Below are 22,803 nucleotides of genomic sequence, written 5' to 3' on the forward strand. Positions count from 1 at the left end.
TGTCCGATCTGTCTGACACATGACACCAAAACACTTTTTTGTTCCAACCAATCATCACATGCCCAACCAAAAAGAAATAATTTAATTGGTGGCAGTAGAAGAAGATTTCTAACTATATAACAAAGAATTTGTCCACTGGGGGGAAGGAGAAGACTCGACGGAAAGGGGCCCGTTAACCTTTTGACGTATAGCCAAGAGGAGGCTATAAAAGCGCAAGCAGCGAGGGAGAGGGATGGTGAGAAGGGAGGGAAGAGACATGGTGTCGGACGTAGAGCTCGTCGAGCGGCTTCGGGAGTTCCTCCGGGCATCCGACCTCTCCACGACCACCACCTTTGTTAGGTTTTGATGGTCACATTGCGAGAGTCGGGTTTAATTAGGGTTCGGCTCACCGGCCGGGTTAGAGATGACATCTTTGGCTTTCGCATATGTCTTCAGCGAGGGATATTATACTTGATTAAGGACCACCGAAGAGCTTCATGGTTGACCTAGACAGACCTTTTCCTTTTTAAGGTATGCTAGAGGGCCTAATGAGTTAGATTGAATATAAAGTTTATGATTTCATGGCCTGTCTTTTTCTATATCGATTACGACATATGCAGTAAATTGTTTTATGGTGAAATTGTTGGTCAATTAAAGGCGTGGAGAGATTAACAGTCGCAATTCCAGTTCTCATAAGAGCACCGGTGTCACCATTGATTTTTCCAATACTATTTGTCACACTGGAAGATGGTGATTATGATATATAGTGTTGGAGGTTCGAAAGTCGCATTCTCCTAGTTTGTTTTGTGTTTGACATATGATGTTGGAGGATTCAAGATAGCGTCTTCATGGTTTGCTCTGTGTTCAACAGCGGGATCCTATACCAATCTATATCTTTGATTTTGGCGTTATGCACATTTTGAGTTTGCGGAAATTGAAGGGAAGAAACCAAGCCATAGATGGAATTATGTTCTGAACTAAAAGTCTTCTAGTTTTGAACTATTTACAAGAAGCTTATATTTTGTTCCATACTGCTTTCATTTTGTTTTACCTTGCAATTATGTAGTCTAGTCATTCCATCAATGTTTTATATGTGGACTCCCTAATTGACTGATTTCTGTGCCATGATATCTTTGAAAACCCTTGAAAGAATTTTATCATTTTCATGATTTTTTTTCTCCTTACAATCTGTCTATTAACTTTCTTGTTTTTGATGAAGTGCTCTTATACGGATCCTTAACATGTCTTTTTGTGTTATTGATGTAAGATCAAATAAACTCAGCGACGTAGTCAGGAAGCGGGGAGGTGGCTTTACCAAACTTTGTAGTCTTTCTCCTCTACTACAGGATTTTGTTGGCAAATCAGAATTAGCTAGAACTGAGGTAATGCTCATTAAATATGTTGTAGTCCTCCCGCCTCAGATATTTATGTTTCTTACATTTTTCGAATAAGGCAATTTGTCCTTGTCCTTGTCTTAATCTTCAAACTCATGTCACTAAACTACCAGTGAAACACCCATGTCCAACAGAATCTCTAAGTTCTACTTCTAAGTTCTACCCTGCCCTCTGTATGTGCCTTTTATTTTTCTTATTATATCATTTCAGGTATATGAATAAATGTTTTAAATCTTATTTCTGGGGATCTCTTCTTGACTCAATCTGAGACTAAATATCTTGTGCCCAGCATTCTGAAGAATGAGATGTTCTCTATACATCACTAGGGCTAAAATCTGATTTGCTTGTTATATATTTCAGCAGGCCCAGTGACTCCAGCGAAGCCAGAACAAAATAACAAGAAGCCCAAGAAAGAAAGAGAAGGTTAGAAACTTAGAATAACTTACTGCTTAACGCATAATCAGTATCATTAAACTATTAGAAAGTTAGCTCTTCGTAAATTTATTGGGCTCGGCTAAATTTCATTAATAGGTAAGCAGCAAAAAAGAGGATCATCAGGTCTCCTTGTGCCCCTTCCACTTTCAGATGATCTGATGAAAATTCTTTGGTACTGGTGAAAGTACATTATCACGATCTGATGTCGTGAAAAGGATGTGGGAGTACATAAAACAAAACAACCTGCAGGTATATTGCTTCATTTGGATGGGAAATGCATTATGCTATTGTGCATTCTTAATTTCAATGTGACTACAAAATAATAATTGCTTTTTACTGTCTAGTGGTTATTAATGGAGCATAGTTAACCAATTTGGCATATGCGATTTTTCTCTGACTCAATGACTGACATGTTTCTTTTACATAATTGAAATGCTAACAACTAAAATTCTCATTCTTGGATCCCCTACAATGTGTTGCCAAGAACTATTAGATCAGATTTTTCAGTGGCAGTCTAATTGGCTGTGGTAGTTGTCATTTTTCCTTAAAATACCATCTCTGCTTTTCATATGAAGTACCAGAAGGAGAAAGGATAATATCATGGAACATCATAAATAACAACTTCGCCCAATTAATAATATTTTATTATAAAAATTCATATAATGAAACTCATCTTCAAGTGCTATGTGAAGGTGGAATATCTTTGTAATTATACATTGTATGCTATATATATATATGTATATATATGTATGTATATGTATGTATGTATATATATGTATGTATATATATGTATGTATGTATGTATATATATATATATATATATATATATATATATATATATATATATATATATGAAATTCACTTATATATGTAATGAAACTCACCTTATATGCTATGTTACATGTGGTTGGATTATCATTTCTCTTTGCAAATTAAGGTCTATTGCGGTGTTATGATCATTCAATGTTGTTTTTTTGCATTTGATGCAATTAATATCTTTGTCTCTTCCATTATACCATCCAAGGATCCTGCTGATAAGAGGAATGTTATATGTGACGAAGTTAAGAGAACTTCTCAAGGTTGATTCCTTCCATGGATCTACAGCTTTGAAGTTGCTGGCACCTCATTTCATCAAGGCAAAACAGTGAGATATACCTTCTAATATTTTTCTAAAATCCATGGAAATGGAAAATTTTGTCCTTGGTGTAAGAACTTTTCATGATCAAATATGCTGGTGCTTTAAAGAGAGTGGCAACTAATGAATGTCATTAGCTTCTTGTCTCTTTACATAGTAGAATTAAACTACTAAATCTCTTTTGTTCATGGAGTTACAATGGTAAAATATTTCTAAGCAGTTCTGTAAATGAAGTGTTAGAAGAAGAATTGCTCAAATGGGTGATGGACTGTAAACAACAAATTTGTGTATTGGGAATGTTAGGTTTTGAAGCAACGAGCAGTGATAATGTCTTTTTACTCCATTGGTTGCTTAAAGTAGAGGAGGAATATTTAAGGCATTTCTTTTCCATCATTCGGCTATGGAAAGAGAGTCGGTTGAGAACTGGTGGTCGTGGTTTAACATCTCTTTCTTATATATCTTTTACTTAGATTGAAGTAATAATTTTCAGAGCTTGACAAAGAGCTTTTCTTGTATTGCATTGAGGTGGAACCTGTTACAAGCTTGTCGTAGAATGATTCTTATGCAGCTGAGATGGATGTTGAATAGTGGTAAGCTGACAATTAAGTGAACTTAATTTGGCTGTTAAAATCTCATCTGTTGGTTATCAGTTATTTGTCAACATATTAAATTCAGTTTGTTCTGTTCATTTATGAACTTCAAAATTATCATGCATTGACGATTCATGTGTTTCAGTGTTTGCATATTTCTCAGTATCCCCTGAAGAACATCAATGGATCACTATCCAGTTTCAACAGTTTAAATCCAGCATTCTGACTCGGGTTCATTATTTATAATTATCACATGTACCATTTTGATATCAGTGGATCTTTTGGGTCATAATCTAATGTGTCAATTTTTTCTAACCCAGGCTTTTGATCTTTAAATCAGAGAGTAAGTGGGGCCTCAAGCACCAAAGAATAATGATGCGTATGCATTTATTTGCTTCAGGGATGGTCTTGCTTAACTCTGAATGAAGCATGTAGACCAATTGGTTACATTTCCCAGAACTTACTATATGCCTTCTTCAAACACTCATGTTCTGCGTTGCAGGATTTCTTCATGGTGATTGATAAAATTGGTGCAGGATACTGCATAGAATGATTTCACAAAATGTGGAGGGAAGTTGCTATTGTTCATACACTGACTTCCAATCTTGAAGGGTAAACAGTAAGAAGAGAACAATCTTGAAGGTGAATTAACTTGTTTTATTTCAGTGCAAGTACTTCCAACTTCTTCAGGGGCAATCATTAGCTTTCAAGTACGGGAAGATTCTCCAAACCACAAAGCAAGAAGCCAAAGTCGTTCCGTGGATAAGGTTGAGGAATTTGTGGCCTTTGCCTGCTCCAAAAGCCAAAACAGTACTTGGGAAAGTCAAATTGGAATGAATCATGCAGTAGTAATTCCCCACGATCATGCAAGATTGTTACTTGATACCCAAGGAACCAAGCACGACGGCCAGACTTACTACCATGTTTGGACTATGAAAGATCGACACTACCACAGTTTATTTCTCAGTTCTTTTGATTCAAACATTTTGGGTTCCTAATAAAGCTTTCATCGAATTGCAAAGCAGGGATTGCACAAGCATACTTTCTGATGGGTAAAATGATTCAGCCCTCCTCTCAAGCCATTAACGCGGTCTTCCTGGTTAGTATCCTTTACCTGATCCTTCAGCTTACTCATAAATTATTAGTGAGAGAGACCAAACTAAAGGACACTCGCTTATGGTCTTTACCCTGCCAGGTGCTGCTCCCACAGCTAGTATATTACCTGGAATCATACGGAAGAACTTGACCACTAAAAGAAGCAGAGAGAGTGAGAGATGAGCATATTTCTGCAGCTGCTGCTTGGGTATCTTGGCTTCTTCTAACCCGTGCATCCTCCTGCTATCCTAACCACTCTTTTCGCTCTGGATGGGGCGGGAATCCAATCGAGCATCCAATGCCAATCATAAATGAGCCTTTGGCTGTACACGTGGTAGATCACATAAAGCCTTTCTGTCTCCGTCCTCTCCCGAAAGCAACACTCATGTTATTTTGTCATGTCTTGCAAGGAAATGGAGGGCTTCATCATGCTGCCTATTTGATGGGATACGCACACCTTTGACAGGACATGTTGACGTCGTGCCATATATGCCACCTTGACAGCACCTTTGAGCCTTCCAGGTAAAATGAATTTATTTTTTATGACTAATATATGGACGGTTGAGATTAGAAAAATAATGATTTTTTTAGTCACACAATAACAAAGTGACATGTGTCGCTTGGATGATCGCTAATGAGATTACTTGTGTTATTGGTGATAAAGCCTATTGCAATAGGTTATGCTTGGACAAGGACAACCTATTATGGCTATAATACAACAATTGTAGATATCTTTGCATAATTAGAGGATACAAAACATAGCTATAGGGGTTGGTCAATTGCAAGTCGAAGAGAGAAAATATTGGTGCCGATGTTATGAACAAGATTGTATAAATTATACATTAAATTAACTTCAAAGTTACAGGAGAAATTGATCTCCTTGAACATTTGAACAAATTGACATAAAATTATAGAATTAAATTTGGATTGGACAATGATATTTCCTTTACCTGCCAATTATTTTATTTCCGTTTACCCACCCATCCCTTCAATCAAGAGACTATTTTTCTTCCTTCCTTCTCCATTATCTTTTTTGTTTTTTTTGTATCTTTGAGTCATGAATCACACTATGTTGGCTTTTGAGAGAGAGGCGTTTGTCCCCTACGGCATCTCTCTCAACATCCAGTCTTTAAAATTTGGTGATGCCTTGGATGTGACCAATAAGAATCTTTCAAAAGAATCAATCTCACATCTAATGGTTGATAGAAACAAGACAAGCACCATGTGACAAGAATACAATGTTCGTCATGTGCCAAACTTTTCATTCAGAGAGAGAGAGAGAGAGAGAGAGAGAGAGATTCGTGGTGAAACTCTTCTGTATCTTACATTTAAATCTTGATGCCAAATCCAAGAGATTCACTGTAATTGCATGTGATGTGCTCACGAGTAAATTTGTCATCGGGATGGCATCATTCTGCGTCTAGGTTAGGAAGGAAATCTCTACCAACTCATCCTGTCAAGTGACTGCCAGCACACCAAAGGGAACAATGGATGACAATTAACATGTCATCCTGTCAATTCCAACAATAACATTCTATGTTTGAATATAGCCATCTTAGATTTCATTGATCAGTCTAATCTTTAGCTGCTTATCCATTTGGATAAGAGAAGAAAAAACTACCCCAATGGCGTGTCCTACACTAAGTTTCTCTAACCATTTGGATCCACATCTTCTAAAAAGATAACTAAGAAAATATTAATTTAAGAGGTATGTATGTAATATTAATTCACATGTTAATATTGTCAAATACAATGGTGTATCTGTAATTTGAATTTCACAGGGGTATATGTGCTAGATTGAAATCTAGATTGGCAAATACAGAATTTTCCAACATATCTGCAATTTTTCCTGTTCTACTTGCAGATACCCTCTCAAGATTCTTCGAGGTCTCTTTGACCGCAGGCAACGCCATCAACCCATCACAAAATTAGAAGGAAAATAAAAAAAAAAAGGGAAAAAAAATAAAAGAAAAAGAAAACCCTTAAAATAATACAAGATTCTAATCGCGCGTGTGAAGCGGTATCTCGATCCTGTCCGATTTAATCGCGTCCCGTTATGCGACGACTTGAGCTCGTGAATATCCAGTCCATCTTGCCATCCATCTGGTTCAGTTGAACCAGACCCGCCCTTTCCTCTTCCCCCTCTGGTGGGTTATATAACGCGTCCCTTCTCTCCCCTTTCTTCTGCGGCTTCCGTTTTCATTTATAGTAAAGGCGATAGAGATCCCGGAGAAAAGGAGTTGGGAGGTGGAGCGGCGATGGGCTCGGCGCTGGCGGAGATGGGCCTGGAGTTGGAGCTGTGCGCCATGCGGACCACCGTCTGCGGTTTCGTGAAGGAGGCGTCGGCGATCGAAAGCGTGGGTGGCGGGAGAGCGACCAGGCTGGAGGCGTCCATCAAGAGTTTAGAGGAGGAGAAGCGTAAGATCGAAGCTTTCAGACGCGAGCTCCCTCTCTGCATGCGTCTCCTTTCCGAGGGTCCGTGCGATGCTTCCCTTTCCTCGTCATCGTTTTAGCACATCTTTTTAGGCTATTGTTGTGATGGGAAAATAACTTCTTTGGATTTCGATTGCAGTGATCGAAGAATTGAGAAGGGAGATCGATCGGTGCCATGGCGAGAGTTTTGGATGTATAGTCGAGGAATTCATTCCTATCAAGAGTAAAGTCGGTGAGGACGGAGGGATAAAAGTGGAAAGCGATTGCAAAGATAAGATGAACTGGATGAGTTCTGTCCAACTCTGGAGCGATAATTATATCGAGAACAACGATGACGATAAAGCAATCGCTAAAGAGGTGAAACGAAGGAATCTTTACGGGGAAAAAGATATATCTAAGATGTTTCTTCGTATCTTCGAGAGACTTCTCTAAAAATGGATGGTCTGGCTTTTGATTGCAGAAAGATGGAGTCGTCGATCGCAGACAGGAGGAGCAGAGTAACTTGGAATGCAAGAACCGGAGAAGCGGGGCCGCATTGTCGCTATTTAAAGGGCTCCCGCCGCTTGCTGCGAGGTCCATGACGGAGGATAAGCCCACTGCCTCTTTGCCTGAGCTCTCGCTGCAGTCGGCGGTGATCAAGAGCAACCCTGACGTCGTAACCCCGGTCACCGTGGACCACCGCGGTGGTAGCGCTAAAGGTGCCAGAAAATCTCCGGAGTTGTTTCGGGCGACGCTTAGCGTGCAGTCCCAGCAGCAGCCTCCGAGGAAGGAGAGGAGGTGTTGGTCGCAGGAGCTGCATCGCCGGTTTGTTCTCGCCATCGAACAACTCGGCGGCACACAAGGTGAGAAGTGACAATACAACAATTCTTCCTCGATTACATGTTATTTTAAAGTTGATATAAGTCGATTTCAGATTCCTTTTGACGAAATCCTATCTTTAATTATTGAATCTGCAAATTTTCTATTCGGATTGCAAAATTGTCCGTTTTCGTTACCTTTTGATTCCTTCCCTGGACAAACAAACGCAAGGAATAGAACCAAACTAGATTGATGACAGGGTCAAAGAAACTTGGTTCAGCAAAAAGAGGGATCAGAAGATTGATGCATGTCATATCCGAGTAAAGGAACTTGTGTAAGATTCTGGGTCGAAAATGACTCTGGTTGTTCATTGATGCAGTGGCTACTCCCAAGCAGATACGAGAACTGATGAAGGTGGAAGGGCTCACCAATGATGAAGTGAAAAGTCATCTGCAGGTGGGTTCTGCGCTCCATGTCGATTGCCACATCGCTTCCTGATCATAATTCGCATCAGTTTGTTGTTAGATGGCTATGTTTGACGATTTGATCTGTTCCTGCTATTTCAGAAATACCGATTGCACGCTCGAAAGATGACCACTTCTTGGGCTACAGCAAGTCATTCAGTTCCTGTCATATGGGTTCGTGAGGAGCAATACACTAGTTCCTCACAGCAGAGCATTTCACAAGCTGGTTCTCCAACGAGCCCTCTTCAGTTAGCCGCTGCAGATAGCTCTGAGGAAGACGGCAAATCAGAGAGTTATAACTGGAAATGAAGAAAATTTATGGCTAGAAATAATCGATCTTGAAGTTAGAGAGGTGTAATTTGAATTTTTGAAGTGAGGCTTTTAAGCGCTTTGTGAAGAGACCGGCACATGAAGATCAATGTATAGAGAGAACAAACAATTTTGCTGATACAATACCCGGCAAGACCCGTTGAGGTCGGAGTATAATTAATTCTATGTCCTACGGAAAAAAAAAAATGAAGAGGTGTCACAAGGTGATAGAGGAGTCTTGAAGCTCTCCCCTCGGTTCTTCTATTTCCTTTTTCCTTTTTTTTTGGTTTATGAACAATATGAGGGTTATTTTGGCACATTTTCTTCATCATCAAGTAGAGTGTCATTTCCCTATCATGACATTTTTGCTACTAATTTTGGACATCATCAACCTTGATCCTCTTTCAACAACTTGGCTTGGTGAGATCAGGTTTGACATTTTTCTCTCTCTGTTACTTCCTATGACAGGTTGTTGTAGCACTCAAAGAGCTCATGAACAAGAGATACTTCTGGCATCAGCAACATTTACTGATCTGCACCAGTGGTCCTGCATGAAAATACCTGCAACCAGGTCATTTTCCTCTTCCTGATTGATAGTTTCACCATGATTTCACTGTCTCATTGCTATTCCTCTTCCAGTTGTTGCATGTCTGATGCTGCTAGTTGATAGATATCACCACATCACTGGTAGGACCAGTTGATAGACGAGAGAGGCTTCCACCATACAATCTTCTCATTACCATTCTGTAGCTGAGAATGTTAGTCCACAAGATTTAAAACCTCAAGCAGATGGATACATCTCTCTGTCTCCAGCTGTTTGCAGATCCAAATCCAACCCCTCCCCGGTGGCAATCCTTTTGTTCTCCTTGTTGCATCATAGGCTGGATAGAGCTAACGCAGTTGGTTAATTTTAGTGTCTTGCAATCTTACCTCGCTGATTTCTTCTTCTTTTCCTGGCAACCCGGTGGAGCCTTCACATCAAATTTGTCAGCTGCTGCAATCTAATTCCAGCTTAAATGTAGGAAGACATGATTGGCATGGATCAAACCTACTGTAAGTGGCTTTTGCAAGATTGGTTTGGTTTGGTTTGGTGGTAAATGCTCCGGTCAACTACAGCTGTTGATTCTTCTCTGCTGCCTCGGTGAACTCGTCTTGGGTTACTTCTCTTGCTGGCATCCCATCTGCCTAAATTAGTGCTCCAGCCTTGCATGCGAGGAAGATCATGAGCTCAGAGTTGTCCTCAAGATCCCATCCAGGAGTTGAGGCACAGGTTCTTTAATGCTGCTGCTGCCATCATTTCCAACCTGACCCCATGTCCATGAGGTCAAGATTAAACTCCGTGCCGGAGGACATGGAGTCCAAGAGAAAGATGATGATCTCACAGCATGATCACCGTGAGAAGCTCAAAAGCTAGAATTAGAGGAAGATAGGGAAAATGAGACCACCTCTTTACCACTCAAGTCACGATTTCTTCGTGTAGGTCCTGTTTGATGGCTGGCTCCACACCGTATCCACCATGGATGAGCACGTAGATACCATCAGCCACAGATGCAGACTGTAATTGCACATCAGCTTGCTGCACCATCCGAAAGTGTCACCCTCATTGATCACATCCGAAGTTATGATATGCCGTCAGCTGGGAAGATGCATCATGATTCGCAATGGTGGTGCAAATCTTGTAAAGGAAGCATTAATACCATGGCATCTAAACAGAACACAGAATATTAGATGGGTCAATCAACCATTACAGACCTTCTTGAGACACGAAGCAGATAAGTCTGCATCCCGCAACCTCTCCTTTTCGCTTTGCTTTTTGCTTTGATTCACCAAGAATCCAACGCTCGTATTGAAACCCACCCACCCACCCACGTGAAATGTCCCAAAAGGAAGAAGGCAAGAAAAGTTGCAGGGTGTGAAGCCGAGACATGTCCTCTTCCAGCTGAAGGAAGAAGCAGCAGCTGCATGCAGGTGGGCAGAGAAGCCGACGCGTTTTGTGTCGTCCAATCCTTCTCGTTAAACCCCTCCCAATTTGATTTCTATTAGAATACACATTTGCATGAGGGCAAAATACCTCATTTTCAAGTCTTGAGGTTTAACATCGTGAAGTTCAAACCATTTCTCTAAAAGAAATCCTCCCCCTTCTTAATATGTATAAATAGGGGAAGAATAGTTTCAATGTAAAATAGTTTTTTCAATAATCTTTCTTATCTTTTATTTTTTCCAATATGGTATTAAAGCAAGTGAGACGAGCGAGACTCCACGGCCATCGAAGCCTGTCATTCACCACATCTCTTGCCTTTGCAGAGCAGAAAAGGGGGGAACTCTTTCCACTCTTTCCCGTCAGACTCGCTTCCTTGTCAGACTCCCCTCTCCATCCGTTATACGGTCGTCCGCTGTATGGCGCGTGATGCCTTCGCTACTACCCCAGCCGCTGTCTACCCCAACCACTATCGTGACCACACCTGGCGTCGCCATCAGGTGCGGCCACAACAACGAGGGCCTGTTTTGGTGCGACCGATAGCTCGCCCTCGACAGTGGATCCCTCTCCAACCCCTGCCCGCTCCTTCCCTCTTCTCCTCCATGCGACCTTCTTCTTTACTAACGCCGCCTATACCGACCCCAAGCTCGGGTTGTCCATCGCCGTAGCATCGTCTTCATCAGGCTGTGATGTGCATCAATTGTAGCTCGTTGCCTCGCTGTCAACTGTCGATCCTCAGCTTTTGCTAAAAGCTAATCGCTACAGATTTCTCTAGCAAATCGCTATAGTTTTCTCCTCTGTTACAGCTTTCTCCTATGCTGCACCTTTGCTGTAGCTACCTCCTCTACTACAACTTCCTCCTCTACTGTAGCATCACTGCTAAGATTTGAGTGAATCTCTTTACTCTGATAAGATTTTCTATATGAGGAAATCTCTCTACTGAGAAATTCTCCCTCTTAATATCTATAAATAGAGGGAGAATAACTTCAATGTAAAACAGCTTCTTCAATAATTCGTCTATTCATGCACCTTTGAGTGACTACATTCCTAATCGATTTGATGATTTATTTGCATGCTTCAGTCGTATATATACGTATAGCTGCAGTTGCCTCCTTACTCGAGGGAGGTCGTCTGCCTCAGCTACAGGCACTAAAATCCCTTGTCTGTCATCTCTCACTATTCATACGGAGTTGCAAAGTAGATCGGTGTTCTCCCATCAATGCTGCACTGCACCAGAAGAGAAAGGTCAATTGCACCTGGAAATGTTGGGTCGATTGAATTAAACTCGTTTACTGATTCGATCAATTGTGCCAACCCATCCTGACAGACTGCTTATGAACCCATTTAAAGTAGCTAATATGGGTCGGGAATCGTCAATTCCACATCGTTGAGGTGAAATCTCACTAATAAAGAGGATTGGATTTTTGTTAAGCAGTAGCAGACATGTTAAAAACAAGAGTATATATATCCTTTGGCATTCCAAAATAGTACAGAGGGATGTGTATGCGATGTGTATACGATGGCTATGGAGGAGGATGCGAAGCTCCTCCAGAATGAATCCGATTCCATGGAGATGGTGAAACACGTTGGAGTCACACTGGGGACCAATTAAGTGATGAAGGCAGGATTCGAGTTCATACTTTTGTGATAAACTGTCAGAATCTTTATCGATTAAACTAGTTGATGTCTTCATTAAAGGAATTTAAGGAAAAGCACAAATAACTTCCACCAAAATCTGACAGTCGGTCTTCTATCTCCAAACGAGATCTAACTTTGTTGATCAGATTGGTGGATACTTTTGTGTGCAAGTGTTGATTTCACCACAAAACTTGTGTGTTTGCAGGCAAATGATGATGGATTCTGGGCAGCCCTCCAAACTCTAGCAGACAAATGTAAGATCAACTTGGTCCCAAGGAAGAACCCAGAAGACATGAGTGGTCAGGACGTCACCGTCACCAGAGTCTCAGCAAGCGAGGGAGCAGTGAACATGCCTTCCATGTGGGACCTTCCTTGCATTATTAGCCTGCCCTACGTCTACCGATTAACCCAACCCTTCAACGCTGCTTAGGATTTAAGATTTGGCTTTACACCGATCCTAAAGCTCCACGATGCAAATCCAAGAGTGCTCCAACACATCGTAGGAGGGTGTTCTTCCTGACCTCAACCGAAACCCTACGTCTCGACCACAGGGAGCGGCATGTCTTCAGAATCTCACAGTTGCATGTAGTGGGCTCGATCGCCATGTATTCGACGCCTTCTCTTCATTTACGTTACGATGGAGAAGACGGGTCAATCGTAGAGAGGAAATTTCCTCTTTTAAGGTAGCTGGTCGCCTTCTTTTCTCCACTTCGTTTCGGAATCACAAGTCCATCGGATCAAAGCCAAAGCGGAGACGGAGATTGCTATCTTCCTTTTTCTCTTATCTTCTCTTCATCTGCCGCCTTTCTTTTCATTTATGATCAGTCTCTTTGCTTCGAGCTGCAGTCCCAAAGGAACAGAAAGAAATCTCAGCTCTTTCAGTCTTCTATTACCTGTGAGCAATTAATATCGTCCTTAGAGCTCCTAAACTGAGGCCTTTTGGAATTACTTGTCACTGTCTATATTTGTTGTTGTATGAATTAAGAGAGAAGGAAGAGAGGTGTGACTTTTCAGGTAGCTTTTGCTTCAAAAGCCCTAGAAAAAGAGAAGCAGGAGCAGGAGCAGGAGCAGGAGGAGCAGCAGAGGCTTCTTGCACTCTCAGCAATCTATGCATAGATCTTGATCATTCTGTTTGAGCTCCACCAGGTATCGGACCGAACCCAATATCCTTTTCAGACTTCAAAGATCTTTTTGAGGATATAAGAGAAACCCTAACCCTAAACCTACCTTTGAGAGCTGCCTTCTTCAGCTTCTCTGCAATTACTGTCCGACAAGAAGGGACAGATGAGGCCTGCGCGAGCCTGATGCGTAATTTGATTTTGCTGTTCCTAGGAAGGTTAAAGAGGAGGGGGCATGTCGCCGTCAACGAGCTCGCCGTGCGCCGCGTGCAAGCTCTTGCGGCGGAAGTGCACGCCGGCCTGCGTGTTCGCGCCGTACTTCCCGCCGGACCAGCCGACCAAGTTCGCCAGCGTGCACCGGGTGTTCGGGGCGAGCAACGTGGCGAAGCTGCTCAACGAGCTCAGCCCGTCGCAGCGGGAGGACGCCGTGAATTCGCTGGCCTACGAGGCGGAGGCACGGCTCCACGACCCCGTGTATGGCTGTGTCGGCTACATTTGGCTCCTCCAGCACCAGCTCAATCAGGTGCAGCGCGATCTCTACGATGCCAAGAAGGAGCTCTCCACATACCTCAGCGCTCCAATTGCAGATCCGCAAAAACCTGCCCATCAACTGCTACACTACCGCCAACGGCTCCAGGGGGCGTCGCCATCAGCCGCGCCGCCAACCGTGACGGTGATGACCTTGGGTCTTGCGACGCCAGAAGCGTCATCGCACCAGCAGATCTTGATGCAAGAACTGCAACAGCAAATGGCGGCGGTGCAGCAGATCGCAGAAACTGCAGTTGCATCCACCAGAGAGCAAGAAATGCTGAGGAGCTACGAGCAACAGCAGAAGGAGCACGCCAGATTCAGTGCCGTGTCGATGGAAGGCGGTGGCCGGGGTTATTGTCCGACGGCTTTTGAGGGACTCTTGTGTGTGCAACAGCAGCATACTCCAAAACAGCAGGTGCTGCCGATGGGGAGGAGCTCTGGCCATCATCATGAGAGGAGTGGAGCGTTAGCTCCTGATACTTGTAGGCTATCCTTCCCGGGCAAAAGCTAGGGATCTCTCCTTCATTTCTCGGTGGTATGGATTCTTTCTGTCCCTTTGTATTGTGAAGGTTACTCTCACAGATCATTGCCTCTAAAGTCAGCAATAATAAGCTGGGTGAGCAAACCAGAGTATGTACAGTCCACAAATGGCAGTGCAAGCAAGCATCGCTGGAATTTTATGTGACATTGTTCTGTTCTTGTTCGTTCCACCACTTTGAGGAACGGCTAATCCTTCATGTAGTAGAGATGAACCTCTGCGTGAATACATCTTCTTGGAGACAAACAAGTTAATCCCAATTGATTTCAAGCTGGGTATGGCGATGAAGACTCGAGAGAGAAAAAAAATGAATGAAAGATGAACACATTGGTAGCCTCTTGATACAGCCATTCGCTCAATTTTGATTAAGGAGGCGGCCCTTGCTGCTTGAACTTTGCCTCGCAGGTGGGGAAATGGTCAGAGATGCAACCGGAGGGAAAAAGCTTACCAGCGGAATGGACAAGCAAAAGGAATGGCGCAGCATTGTGTTGCAGAAGTCAGCAATGGTAGGCATCAGGGCACAGCAGAATACAATTAGAATAATCTCTCTGTGCCATGTGAACATCCGATTCTTTTGCTGATATTCTTATCTGAACTGCTCTCCTTTTGCACCTTCTACAGCTTTTGGGCTATTTGAACACAGTGAGTTTGGTTTCTGCCATCGTGATATCAGTAACCATCTTGTATTTTAGCTCTTGTTCATTTCGGTCAATCTCATCCATTCATCTTTGAGCTCCTAAATGTCATGGAATACGTTTTACATGATTGCAATCTCTTGGGCAGTTCATCGCTTACTTGGTTCCAAGGAAAGAAGACTATATATATAAATGAAAGACATTCGTTTCTTTTGTTTCACATGGATTTCGACGCCCACATCATCAACTCGGACAAAACTGTTCACCTTCGTCCTTCCAGCGAACAGCAATGATCGCTGGGTCAAAATCTTGTGCTCTCAAACAATGACAGGTAGCAGTGGTCGCGAGGGTCCCTTCTCCTTTCCCTTTCTAAGCGACAGAGATGGAGCCTCGGAGGCTCTTAGACCCTCGTAGGAATTGGCCACTGCATGCTGTGAGGAATAATTAGAGCGAGCAGCAGGCTGTGAACGATAGTACACGATAGACTCCTCTTAGCTGCCTCTATGAGTCTGGTCCACAGGCTCTTATGTCGAACATGCGTACAAGGGAGAAGTCGACAAGATGAGCAGCTTAGGTTTCATGGCCTTCCATCGTGGAAGCTTAAGTCATTGGAGTGAAGAGATTAACAGCGTAAATGATATTTCATTGGAGGTTGAAATTATTGCATCAGATGTGGCATTTTTATATGCTAAATTCGACAGTTGATGTCCTCGGAGCATAATTCATGATGTGATGCTTCGCAGGTGGCTTCCTTTCGACTCTACTTCGGCCCTCTTAACTCACTAGACTTGAGCCGTTTGGTCTCTATGGGTTTCATGCGTCACCCTCACAGGTTATGTAGAAAGAGAAAGGCCGAAGTATATTTGCAGATCTCTATATTCTCCCATGGAGAACATATTACAAAGTATACTGTTTTATATTTGGACTGATAAATGAGTATAAGCCAATTCAGCTGGACGCAAAGAAGGTCATACTAGTTGAGTTAGTATGAATCGAACACAGCCAATAGTCAACTTCAACATTTCCAAGAGAAATAATAACTTCATGGGTGTTGAAGTCTCAACTCCTTGAGAACATCGAAGACGATATGGCACGTTAATAAACTCCATGAAAGCAATGGGGGAACCGAAATGGCATTCCAAACGATGAAGTGCCTTTCAGGATGACGTTGAAAATGGCATCACAATAGTGTTTTGCCACGTCGAGCCAAATCTCTCCGGAGAGCTGAAGAGAGAGATGACAGTTCTTTTTCTTGGAATTGTGAGCTAATGCTTAGTTCCGGTTGATATATTATGGAAACAGTATCGATCTCGACTCGATCAATGCCGATCACTTATACGGAATACATGCATAAATGTATTTATTATTCGGAAATGGTAGAGCTAAAGGACTCGCTTGTTCGTCTCTTACTACATCCAAACCCTTCTAACCACTGTTACGTCGACAAAACGCATGGAAAGCTTTGGGGGGCAACGTGGGATACCATTGTACCGTAAGTATGCACGGGACAACATATCCGACATTTCCCTGCACTACAGGAGTGCCATGGAATCCGGTCTCCACATACTCTTTGTGCACAGTATTGACATATACTTCCTTCGATATCTGTATTCGATATTTATGACGTCAACCGGTCGCGTCGACAGGATATATTTGCTGGGAATATCGAGCACTCCATGGAATCCAAAGTGGGATGGGGTAACGTAACACGGCATGAGAGTGGGGTGCGAGATTGGCCACATCGCACGTTGGATGTCCGATACGCGACAAGTCACATGTGCCCACACTGCGCGGTTTGATGATGTCCGAGCCACGGCCGCTACAGCAATAAGTACAGCTACCCATACAGCTACAGCACGAGGACGTCAGCGGTGTAGGATAGCGACACTGCTGTTTGTCCCGTCCCCAAGCGATCCTTTTTCATGTTTTCCTCTTTTATTTTTGGCTTTTTTTTTTAATTATTACGATTATGTTGTTGATATTGATTCGTCGATCAACAAGTATACTGGGCCTCAGGGCCCAAATAAAGCCGGGCCCAATAACAACCCGTGTTCTCACCGGCGAGAGAGCTCCCGAAGCATCCATCCCTCCAAAGGTCGTGGTGGTGGAGTCGACGGAGATAACGAGTTCTCAAGTATTGATGATGGATGAAGCAAGGCACATTGCTATTGCAAGCATTGAAAGTACTGTGGGAGCTCTCAGTCACCTTTTCTGTGGTTCCTCTTCCCATCAGAAACACCATTTGGGTGGGTGGGAGAATCACATGCAATTGTTTCATAAGAAACGTGTTTGCTTGTAAGTATGGATAAAAATCAACAAGAATATTTTATATGATTAAAATGAAGCTAAAGAAAGGTTCATCTTTGTTGGGCTAATTAGATTAGGTTGTCACCAGGGAAATGAGTTTTCGAGTTTAGGTTGTCACCAAAAGATTAGATGATCAACCTTAGGAGAAGAGGCTTCCTCGATCACATCTGCATGAGAAACTCGGTAGACTTCCAGACGGATATGTGGTCATCATCGGTTAATGTCGACTGTTTACCTGCCCACATAATTGTGCATGTGGAAGGAAGCAAACTTGTGTTCAAGTTCTTCTTTTGCCTCAGTGCCAAACTCTCCCCCACCCTCGCCATCCGCATCCACACAGCACGCATCATCTCCTCCATTCTCAGGTCATCCTGATGTCACGGCTTAGAAAAAGTATGCGGTCGTTGTTTTTGACCGGAGAGAGAGTGGGGTCTTCAGTCTCCACCCCAACTCACTGTCACATACACCGTGCACTCACACCTCTCCTTCCTCTCTGGCTTCCCACCATGCTTCTTTAGTTGACCCGTCTTCTTCTTCTTCTTTGTTGCTGTTCTCTTCCAACCGCAGCAGCCACCCAACCCTGCTTTGATACTTCCCTTTCTAGCTGTAAAACTATGTGAGCTGTAGCGTGCCAGCGGGCTTATTTAATATGAATGCAACTGTGTTTTCTTCCACACTAAAACAATCACTTGCTCTTCTTTAGATCTTAGGACTAACAAAACCTAAGTCGTAGCTGGGAGATGAAGTCAAGTCAAGCTCAAATGAAGCATATGCATGGTTTATTAGGCCATTTAAATGTGGCAAATAATAGAGTGGAAGAGCCAGTTCAAAGTAAGCAGCTGAAAAGTCCAAGTCTCCTTCTTCAACTCTTCTCGCCTCTCCTATAAAGAACCCACTCTTCGCTGCCAAAGCTCCATTCCAACAAGTCCACAAAGACCTCAAGCCTGCGTTGTTTCCTATCTTCTTCTTCTTCTTCTTCTTCTTCTTCTTCTTGGTATTATCATCTATTTCTTAGGAGAATTCCATGGCAATCGAAGCTGTGGAGATAAGAACGACGGCTTCGATCCCACCGCCAAGCGCCGAGATGAGCGACGAGGAGTTGCCGCACATCGAAGGGTGGGCGAAGCGGAAGCGGTCCAAGCGCCACCGCTTCTTTGATCACCCGCCCACGGAAGAGGAATACTTGGCCCTCTGTCTCGTCATGCTCGCCCGTGATGGATCCGGTCATCGCCCGCCGTCGTTAACCTCCGACTCGGAGGCGGCGCCGCCGCCGGCGAAGTTCCAGTACAAGTGCTCCGTCTGCGGAAAGGCCTTCGGCTCATACCAGGCCCTTGGCGGGCACAAGACCAGTCACCGGAAGCCCACCGGTGGCGCCGACGAAGCCTCCGTCGCGTCAACGGCGGCCTCGGCCTCGGGCTCCTCCACCGCCGGCGCCGCATCTGGCGGTGGCAGGTTGCACCAGTGCTCGGTGTGCCTGAAGACGTTCCCTTCGGGTCAGGCGCTCGGAGGCCACAAGAGGCGCCACTACGAGGGAAGCCTCGGCAGCAGTGCCGCCGCGGTGGCGCCGGCGACGTCGGAGGGCGCGAGCTCGAGCCACCGGGGGTTGGATCTGACCGTGGCGGCGTTGCCCGAGTTCGAGTTCGACGGCGTCAGGCGCTGTCTGGCGGCAGCGGCCGCGGCGACTGCGGCGGCGGAGGATGAGGAGGTGCAGAGCCCACTGGCTTTCAAGAAACCGAGGCTTCTCATCCCGACTTAAGCGCCGACATCTGCTGATAGTCAACTGCATTGCCTCGATTGTTTCGCGCGGAGAGAGAGAATTCTTTTGTGTGTACAAAATTCTTTGTAGCTGATAAAAGTCAAAATCGATTCTTTCCTCAATGCAGTGTGGTAATGGATTTCTTTAGCAAACTTCAATCAATTCATTCTTTCTCATTCTCAAGATTTGTGGGATTGTTGTTTCTTGATTAATTCCTTTAATAAGCAAATGCAAGTGGCTCCATCCTTCTTTAGTTCTTGAGATACTGATGATATGATGAACAGGAATGGAGATTAAGGCCTTTAACACCCTTAGAAAGAGGAACTCAATATGAACTTGAATTATAGACATGTGGGCATGGAAGTGACAAACCCAAACTCATTCATGGCTTTGTTGGTGATATGGAACATGAAAGGCCACAATCATAACAAGATTGGAAGGAAGAACAGCTCACTAGAGATTTTTAATCTCAGGTTAATCAACATTTGTTTCCTTTCTCAAGAAAGGACACAAGTCTTTCCACAAACTTCTTAACCATAGGTAGGGTACAAGACTCATTCAAACTAATCCAAGTTTAAAGTCATTTAGAGTTAATCCACTATGAAGGTAAAAAGTCAGAAATCAAATAAGCACATTTTGAACCACAAACATCAAACTAAAATCCATTCAAGCTAATGCAAGCCCATCAAGTTCACTATATATATAATCATGATTAGAGAGTATACAACTTATGTAGGATGAGAATCAAATGCTTTTCTTTTTTTCTATGTTTACATAGGTAAAAATCTATGTATATTAATCTTTCTCAGAGCTCAAACTCATGTACAAAACGTATGTATATTAATCTAAAGAGCTGAGTTGGCACCTGTCTTCCTTGCATTAACTAAATTAGGTTGAAGGTCCACTTAAAGCCTACTTAATCCAAAGTGAAGAGAAAAAGCAGTGTTGGGTTTGCTTAGCCACAGAAGTAGATTGATTGCATATTAAGCAGCAACCATGTGCATTTCAATGGCTAGCATTTGGACATGCAAATTGGCACAGTGACTAGAAGCTGCAAGTGCATCAAGCAGGGGGACCAAGCAGTGGATCAGCCACTGCTGCAGTCAATAATAAATACGTAAGCTTGAGAGAGTGAAGTCTGCGCATGGCTTCAAGATGGTGGAATATTATGACACCTTGGAAGAGTCCAAAGAGCAGAGTCGTCTTCTACCCTTCCAACTGCCTCATAAATTTCTTGGGAAGATGACTGATTCAGATAAGGATCAACATGTTATCTTCTAAGAAATTTCTCATGGCCAAAACCTGAGCTTTTCTGCTGTGCTCATGTGGGACCTTGTCTTGGTAAGGATGTGTTAGTAGGAACATTAATTTCTTCTTACCAGTTCTCAGTAAGCAAGTATAGAGAGAGAGAGAGAGAGAAAAGGCAATGTTTCATCACTTGAATTGGGCACAAAAGTTGACTGGTAGATGTTACCAAGCGGTAGATGATATGAGACTACTGATCATGGGAGAAGTCCACAACTTGCAGCCAGGAAAAAGACACAGTTGACATCACAATTCGCAGAGACCACAGGAATAAGCAGCACTTCATGAGATGGTGTTGGTCTGAGGCCTATGATGACCGGATGAAAGAAAAAGCATAGCTATATGCAACAGAAGCAGAATAAAAAGTGTTTGAGTGCAACAAATTTGATCCTCTTAGCCAATTATCCATCTACTCGATGATAAAAGATGGAACATATTGAACACATCCATGTTTTCTTATATCCTCGATCAATCATAAATTTAAAAAGATGATCTGATTACGTGATTCGAGTACCGAAAAATTTCTTCCTCGAAATCTGTATAAATAATCATCTCTAATAAAATTATTTTTTTTTCACAACCTATTTCTCAATTCAACACATTTGACTCGAGTACAGTCCAGCCCAAATATGATCTGAGGCCTATCACTTTGAATTCAAATCCAAATCTAATTCTAAGATCCATCATGTTGAGACATTTGACTTGGAAGTCGGTCGTAAAGCCATCATTTTCCTTTGAGGAACTAATCGTTTTATTTCATCAAAAATTACATGCTTGTGTTCGCCGAGGTGCTAAAGCTGCAAGATCATGTTCCTGACGTATAGACCATTCGAAGACGGAGCTCTGCTCTCGTCTCGCCATCCACAAGATGCTTAATCCTGAAGAAGAGATACAAGGCAGAGGAACCGACTTCATGGCGTAGGATTTAACTATGGGTCGTCTTCGACTGTAACCACATGCGGCGGCGGCGACTCTGGCGTGGCCTGCTCAGCGTTCAGAGCTCGTCCATGTTTGGTGGACTAAACAATGCTCTGCGCCAGCCGTTCACAGTCCGAACTCTGCACGCCATGATCACCGCATGCTTTCTCGGTTCTTTGATCTACACAATGAGCATCCTATGCTCTGCTGCCCTGTCGAACGAGCTTTGTTTGACTCAGGTGTTTATGGCTGAAAGTGGCGTAGCATTTGCTGCTGCAAGACTGGCTGTAAGAGCATCGAATCATTCTTTTATACCTTAAGGGTGTGAAATTTCTTCAAGGCGGAAGGAAGATAAAGTCGTCAAAATAATTCTATGCCATTGGAAAGTTATGCTTTGTTAGTATGATATTCTTAGCATATTCCTCATATCATAATTGAACGACATGGAGAATGCAAAGGCTTGGAGTATGTATGCATGCGGCCTAAAAGTTGTAAGGATTATTAATATCTCAAAAATATTGCACTTTCCCACGTTAGCATTAGATGCCATGTCTTCTCTCTCTGGTCATGGATGCTCCGCGAGACTCGGATCTATGTAGGGGTATGGATACTTCCTCCGGTCAATGGGTCCTAAAACGGCACTGACTTCCAAGTTACTGCCCACGAGCATCTTGGAATCCAGTCCTTAGTTTTGTTTGGACACCGTTCCGATGTCGCCATGATTGCATGCTGACTTCACAGGGCTAAATTAACTACGAGGAAGTTAGCAACATGGAGGGTTAGAAGCCTGCCTTCTTTTGAGGGAGGAAGATGATGAAGCAGAGGAAGCATTGGCCTCGTGGGGAGATAAGAAGAGCAATGGATGCTTTCTTGGCCTGTGCTTATCCCACAAGCCTTTGTCGAAATCTCCATGCAGCTCTCGTCGGTCAAGCCCATCCATCGAAGAGATCTGGGAGACATGAAGAGGTGCACACAAAGAGAAACGGGATGGGTTGGTTGGACTACAACAGTCCAACTCGAGTCATTGTAGCCTTTTCCTTTGGGCAGCCATGTCTTGTAGCTGCGTCTATACGTGTGTGTGTGTGTGTGTGTGTGCGCATTAAAACCGGCATTAAAGATTTTAATTATCTTGAATACGAACGGTGGAGTATGAACGCCTGCCGAATCCATCTTCTTTCCGAATCGAGATGTGCCGAAAGAGAAAAATGTACATGGCTTGCCATCGACGTATGGAACAGATTCGCGGTCACCGGACGCAGAGTCAGCAGCATGTGCACAGCATTGTCGCACGCCATGAGCTGAAACAGGACCAGAGGAAGAAGATGGGCTCTCAAGCCCTACTAACAAGGGAAGCACCATCACAGGAAAGAGAACATGATGTTAGTACAGCATTCTTGAAGTTGTAAAGCTGGTTTCAAATCCAGTTAGAAGTTCCCCTTGAGAAACA

General features: G+C 43.3%; 3 protein-coding genes and 1 long non-coding RNA gene across 8 annotated transcripts; all 4 read left to right on the top strand.

Annotated features, from left to right (window-relative positions):
* Window positions 1–177: 177 nt before the first annotated feature.
* LOC135606115 (uncharacterized) lies at window positions 178–2,634 on the top strand. The gene is made up of 4 exons (XR_010484689.1): window positions 178–510; window positions 1,247–1,361; window positions 1,734–1,796; window positions 1,905–2,634. It is a non-coding gene; the product is annotated as an uncharacterized LOC135606115 (long non-coding RNA).
* A 4,163-nt stretch (window positions 2,635–6,797) lies between these two features.
* LOC135606111 (transcription factor NIGTH1-like) lies at window positions 6,798–10,856 on the top strand. 4 transcript variants are annotated; one of them, XR_010484684.1, is made up of 7 exons: window positions 6,798–7,103; window positions 7,201–7,418; window positions 7,522–7,903; window positions 8,239–8,315; window positions 8,426–9,203; window positions 9,272–9,685; window positions 9,827–10,856. XR_010484684.1 is itself a non-coding variant. In XM_065096921.1 (5 exons), the coding sequence occupies exons 1-5, from the start codon at window positions 6,887–6,889 to the stop codon at window positions 8,630–8,632; spliced, it is 1,101 nt and encodes a 366-aa protein (XP_064952993.1). In that variant the 5' UTR covers window positions 6,798–6,886; the 3' UTR covers window positions 8,633–10,856. The 4 variants fall into 4 exon arrangements, 1 of the variants encoding a protein (XP_064952993.1); XR_010484683.1 differs by having other exon boundaries at window positions 8,426–8,856; window positions 9,101–9,203; window positions 9,272–10,856; XR_010484682.1 differs by having other exon boundaries at window positions 9,272–10,856.
* Window positions 10,857–12,685: 1,829 nt separating this feature from the next.
* Window positions 12,686–15,046, top strand: LOC135606117 (protein LATERAL ORGAN BOUNDARIES-like). Of its 2 annotated transcripts, none has more exons than XM_065096942.1 (2): window positions 12,686–13,394; window positions 13,585–15,046. In XM_065096942.1, the coding sequence occupies exon 2, from the start codon at window positions 13,602–13,604 to the stop codon at window positions 14,406–14,408; it is 807 nt and encodes a 268-aa protein (XP_064953014.1). In that variant the 5' UTR covers window positions 12,686–13,394; window positions 13,585–13,601; the 3' UTR covers window positions 14,409–15,046. The 2 variants fall into 2 exon arrangements, with proteins under 2 accessions (XP_064953014.1, XP_064953008.1); XM_065096936.1 differs by having other exon boundaries at window positions 12,688–13,394; window positions 13,581–15,046.
* Window positions 15,047–17,934: 2,888 nt separating this feature from the next.
* On the top strand, window positions 17,935–19,309 carry LOC135606129 (zinc finger protein 1-like). Its single transcript, XM_065096952.1, has one exon. The coding sequence runs from the start codon at window positions 18,402–18,404 to the stop codon at window positions 19,131–19,133; it is 732 nt and encodes a 243-aa protein (XP_064953024.1). The 5' UTR covers window positions 17,935–18,401; the 3' UTR covers window positions 19,134–19,309.
* Window positions 19,310–22,803: the final 3,494 nt, after the last annotated feature.

The sequence above is a fragment of the Musa acuminata genome, chromosome BXJ1-2 (assembly GCF_036884655.1).
Source record: "Musa acuminata AAA Group cultivar baxijiao chromosome BXJ1-2, Cavendish_Baxijiao_AAA, whole genome shotgun sequence".
In the NCBI taxonomy this organism is placed as follows: Eukaryota; Viridiplantae; Streptophyta; class Magnoliopsida; order Zingiberales; family Musaceae; genus Musa; species Musa acuminata.

Excerpts from the sequence above, each read along its gene's own strand:
- LOC135606111 (XM_065096921.1), top strand. The coding sequence starts at position 6,887 with ATGGGCTCGGCGCTGGCGGAGATGGGCCTGGAGTTGGAGCTGTGCGCC. Across the intron at positions 7,419-7,521 it reads ATAAAGCAATCGCTAAAGAG|AAAGATGGAGTCGTCGATCG; the intron begins GTGAAACGAAGG and ends TTTTGATTGCAG. Across the intron at positions 8,316-8,425 it reads AAGTGAAAAGTCATCTGCAG|AAATACCGATTGCACGCTCG; the intron begins GTGGGTTCTGCG and ends CTGCTATTTCAG.
- LOC135606117 (XM_065096942.1), top strand. The coding sequence starts at position 13,602 with ATGTCGCCGTCAACGAGCTCGCCGTGCGCCGCGTGCAAGCTCTTGCGG.
- LOC135606129 (XM_065096952.1), top strand. The coding sequence starts at position 18,402 with ATGGCAATCGAAGCTGTGGAGATAAGAACGACGGCTTCGATCCCACCG.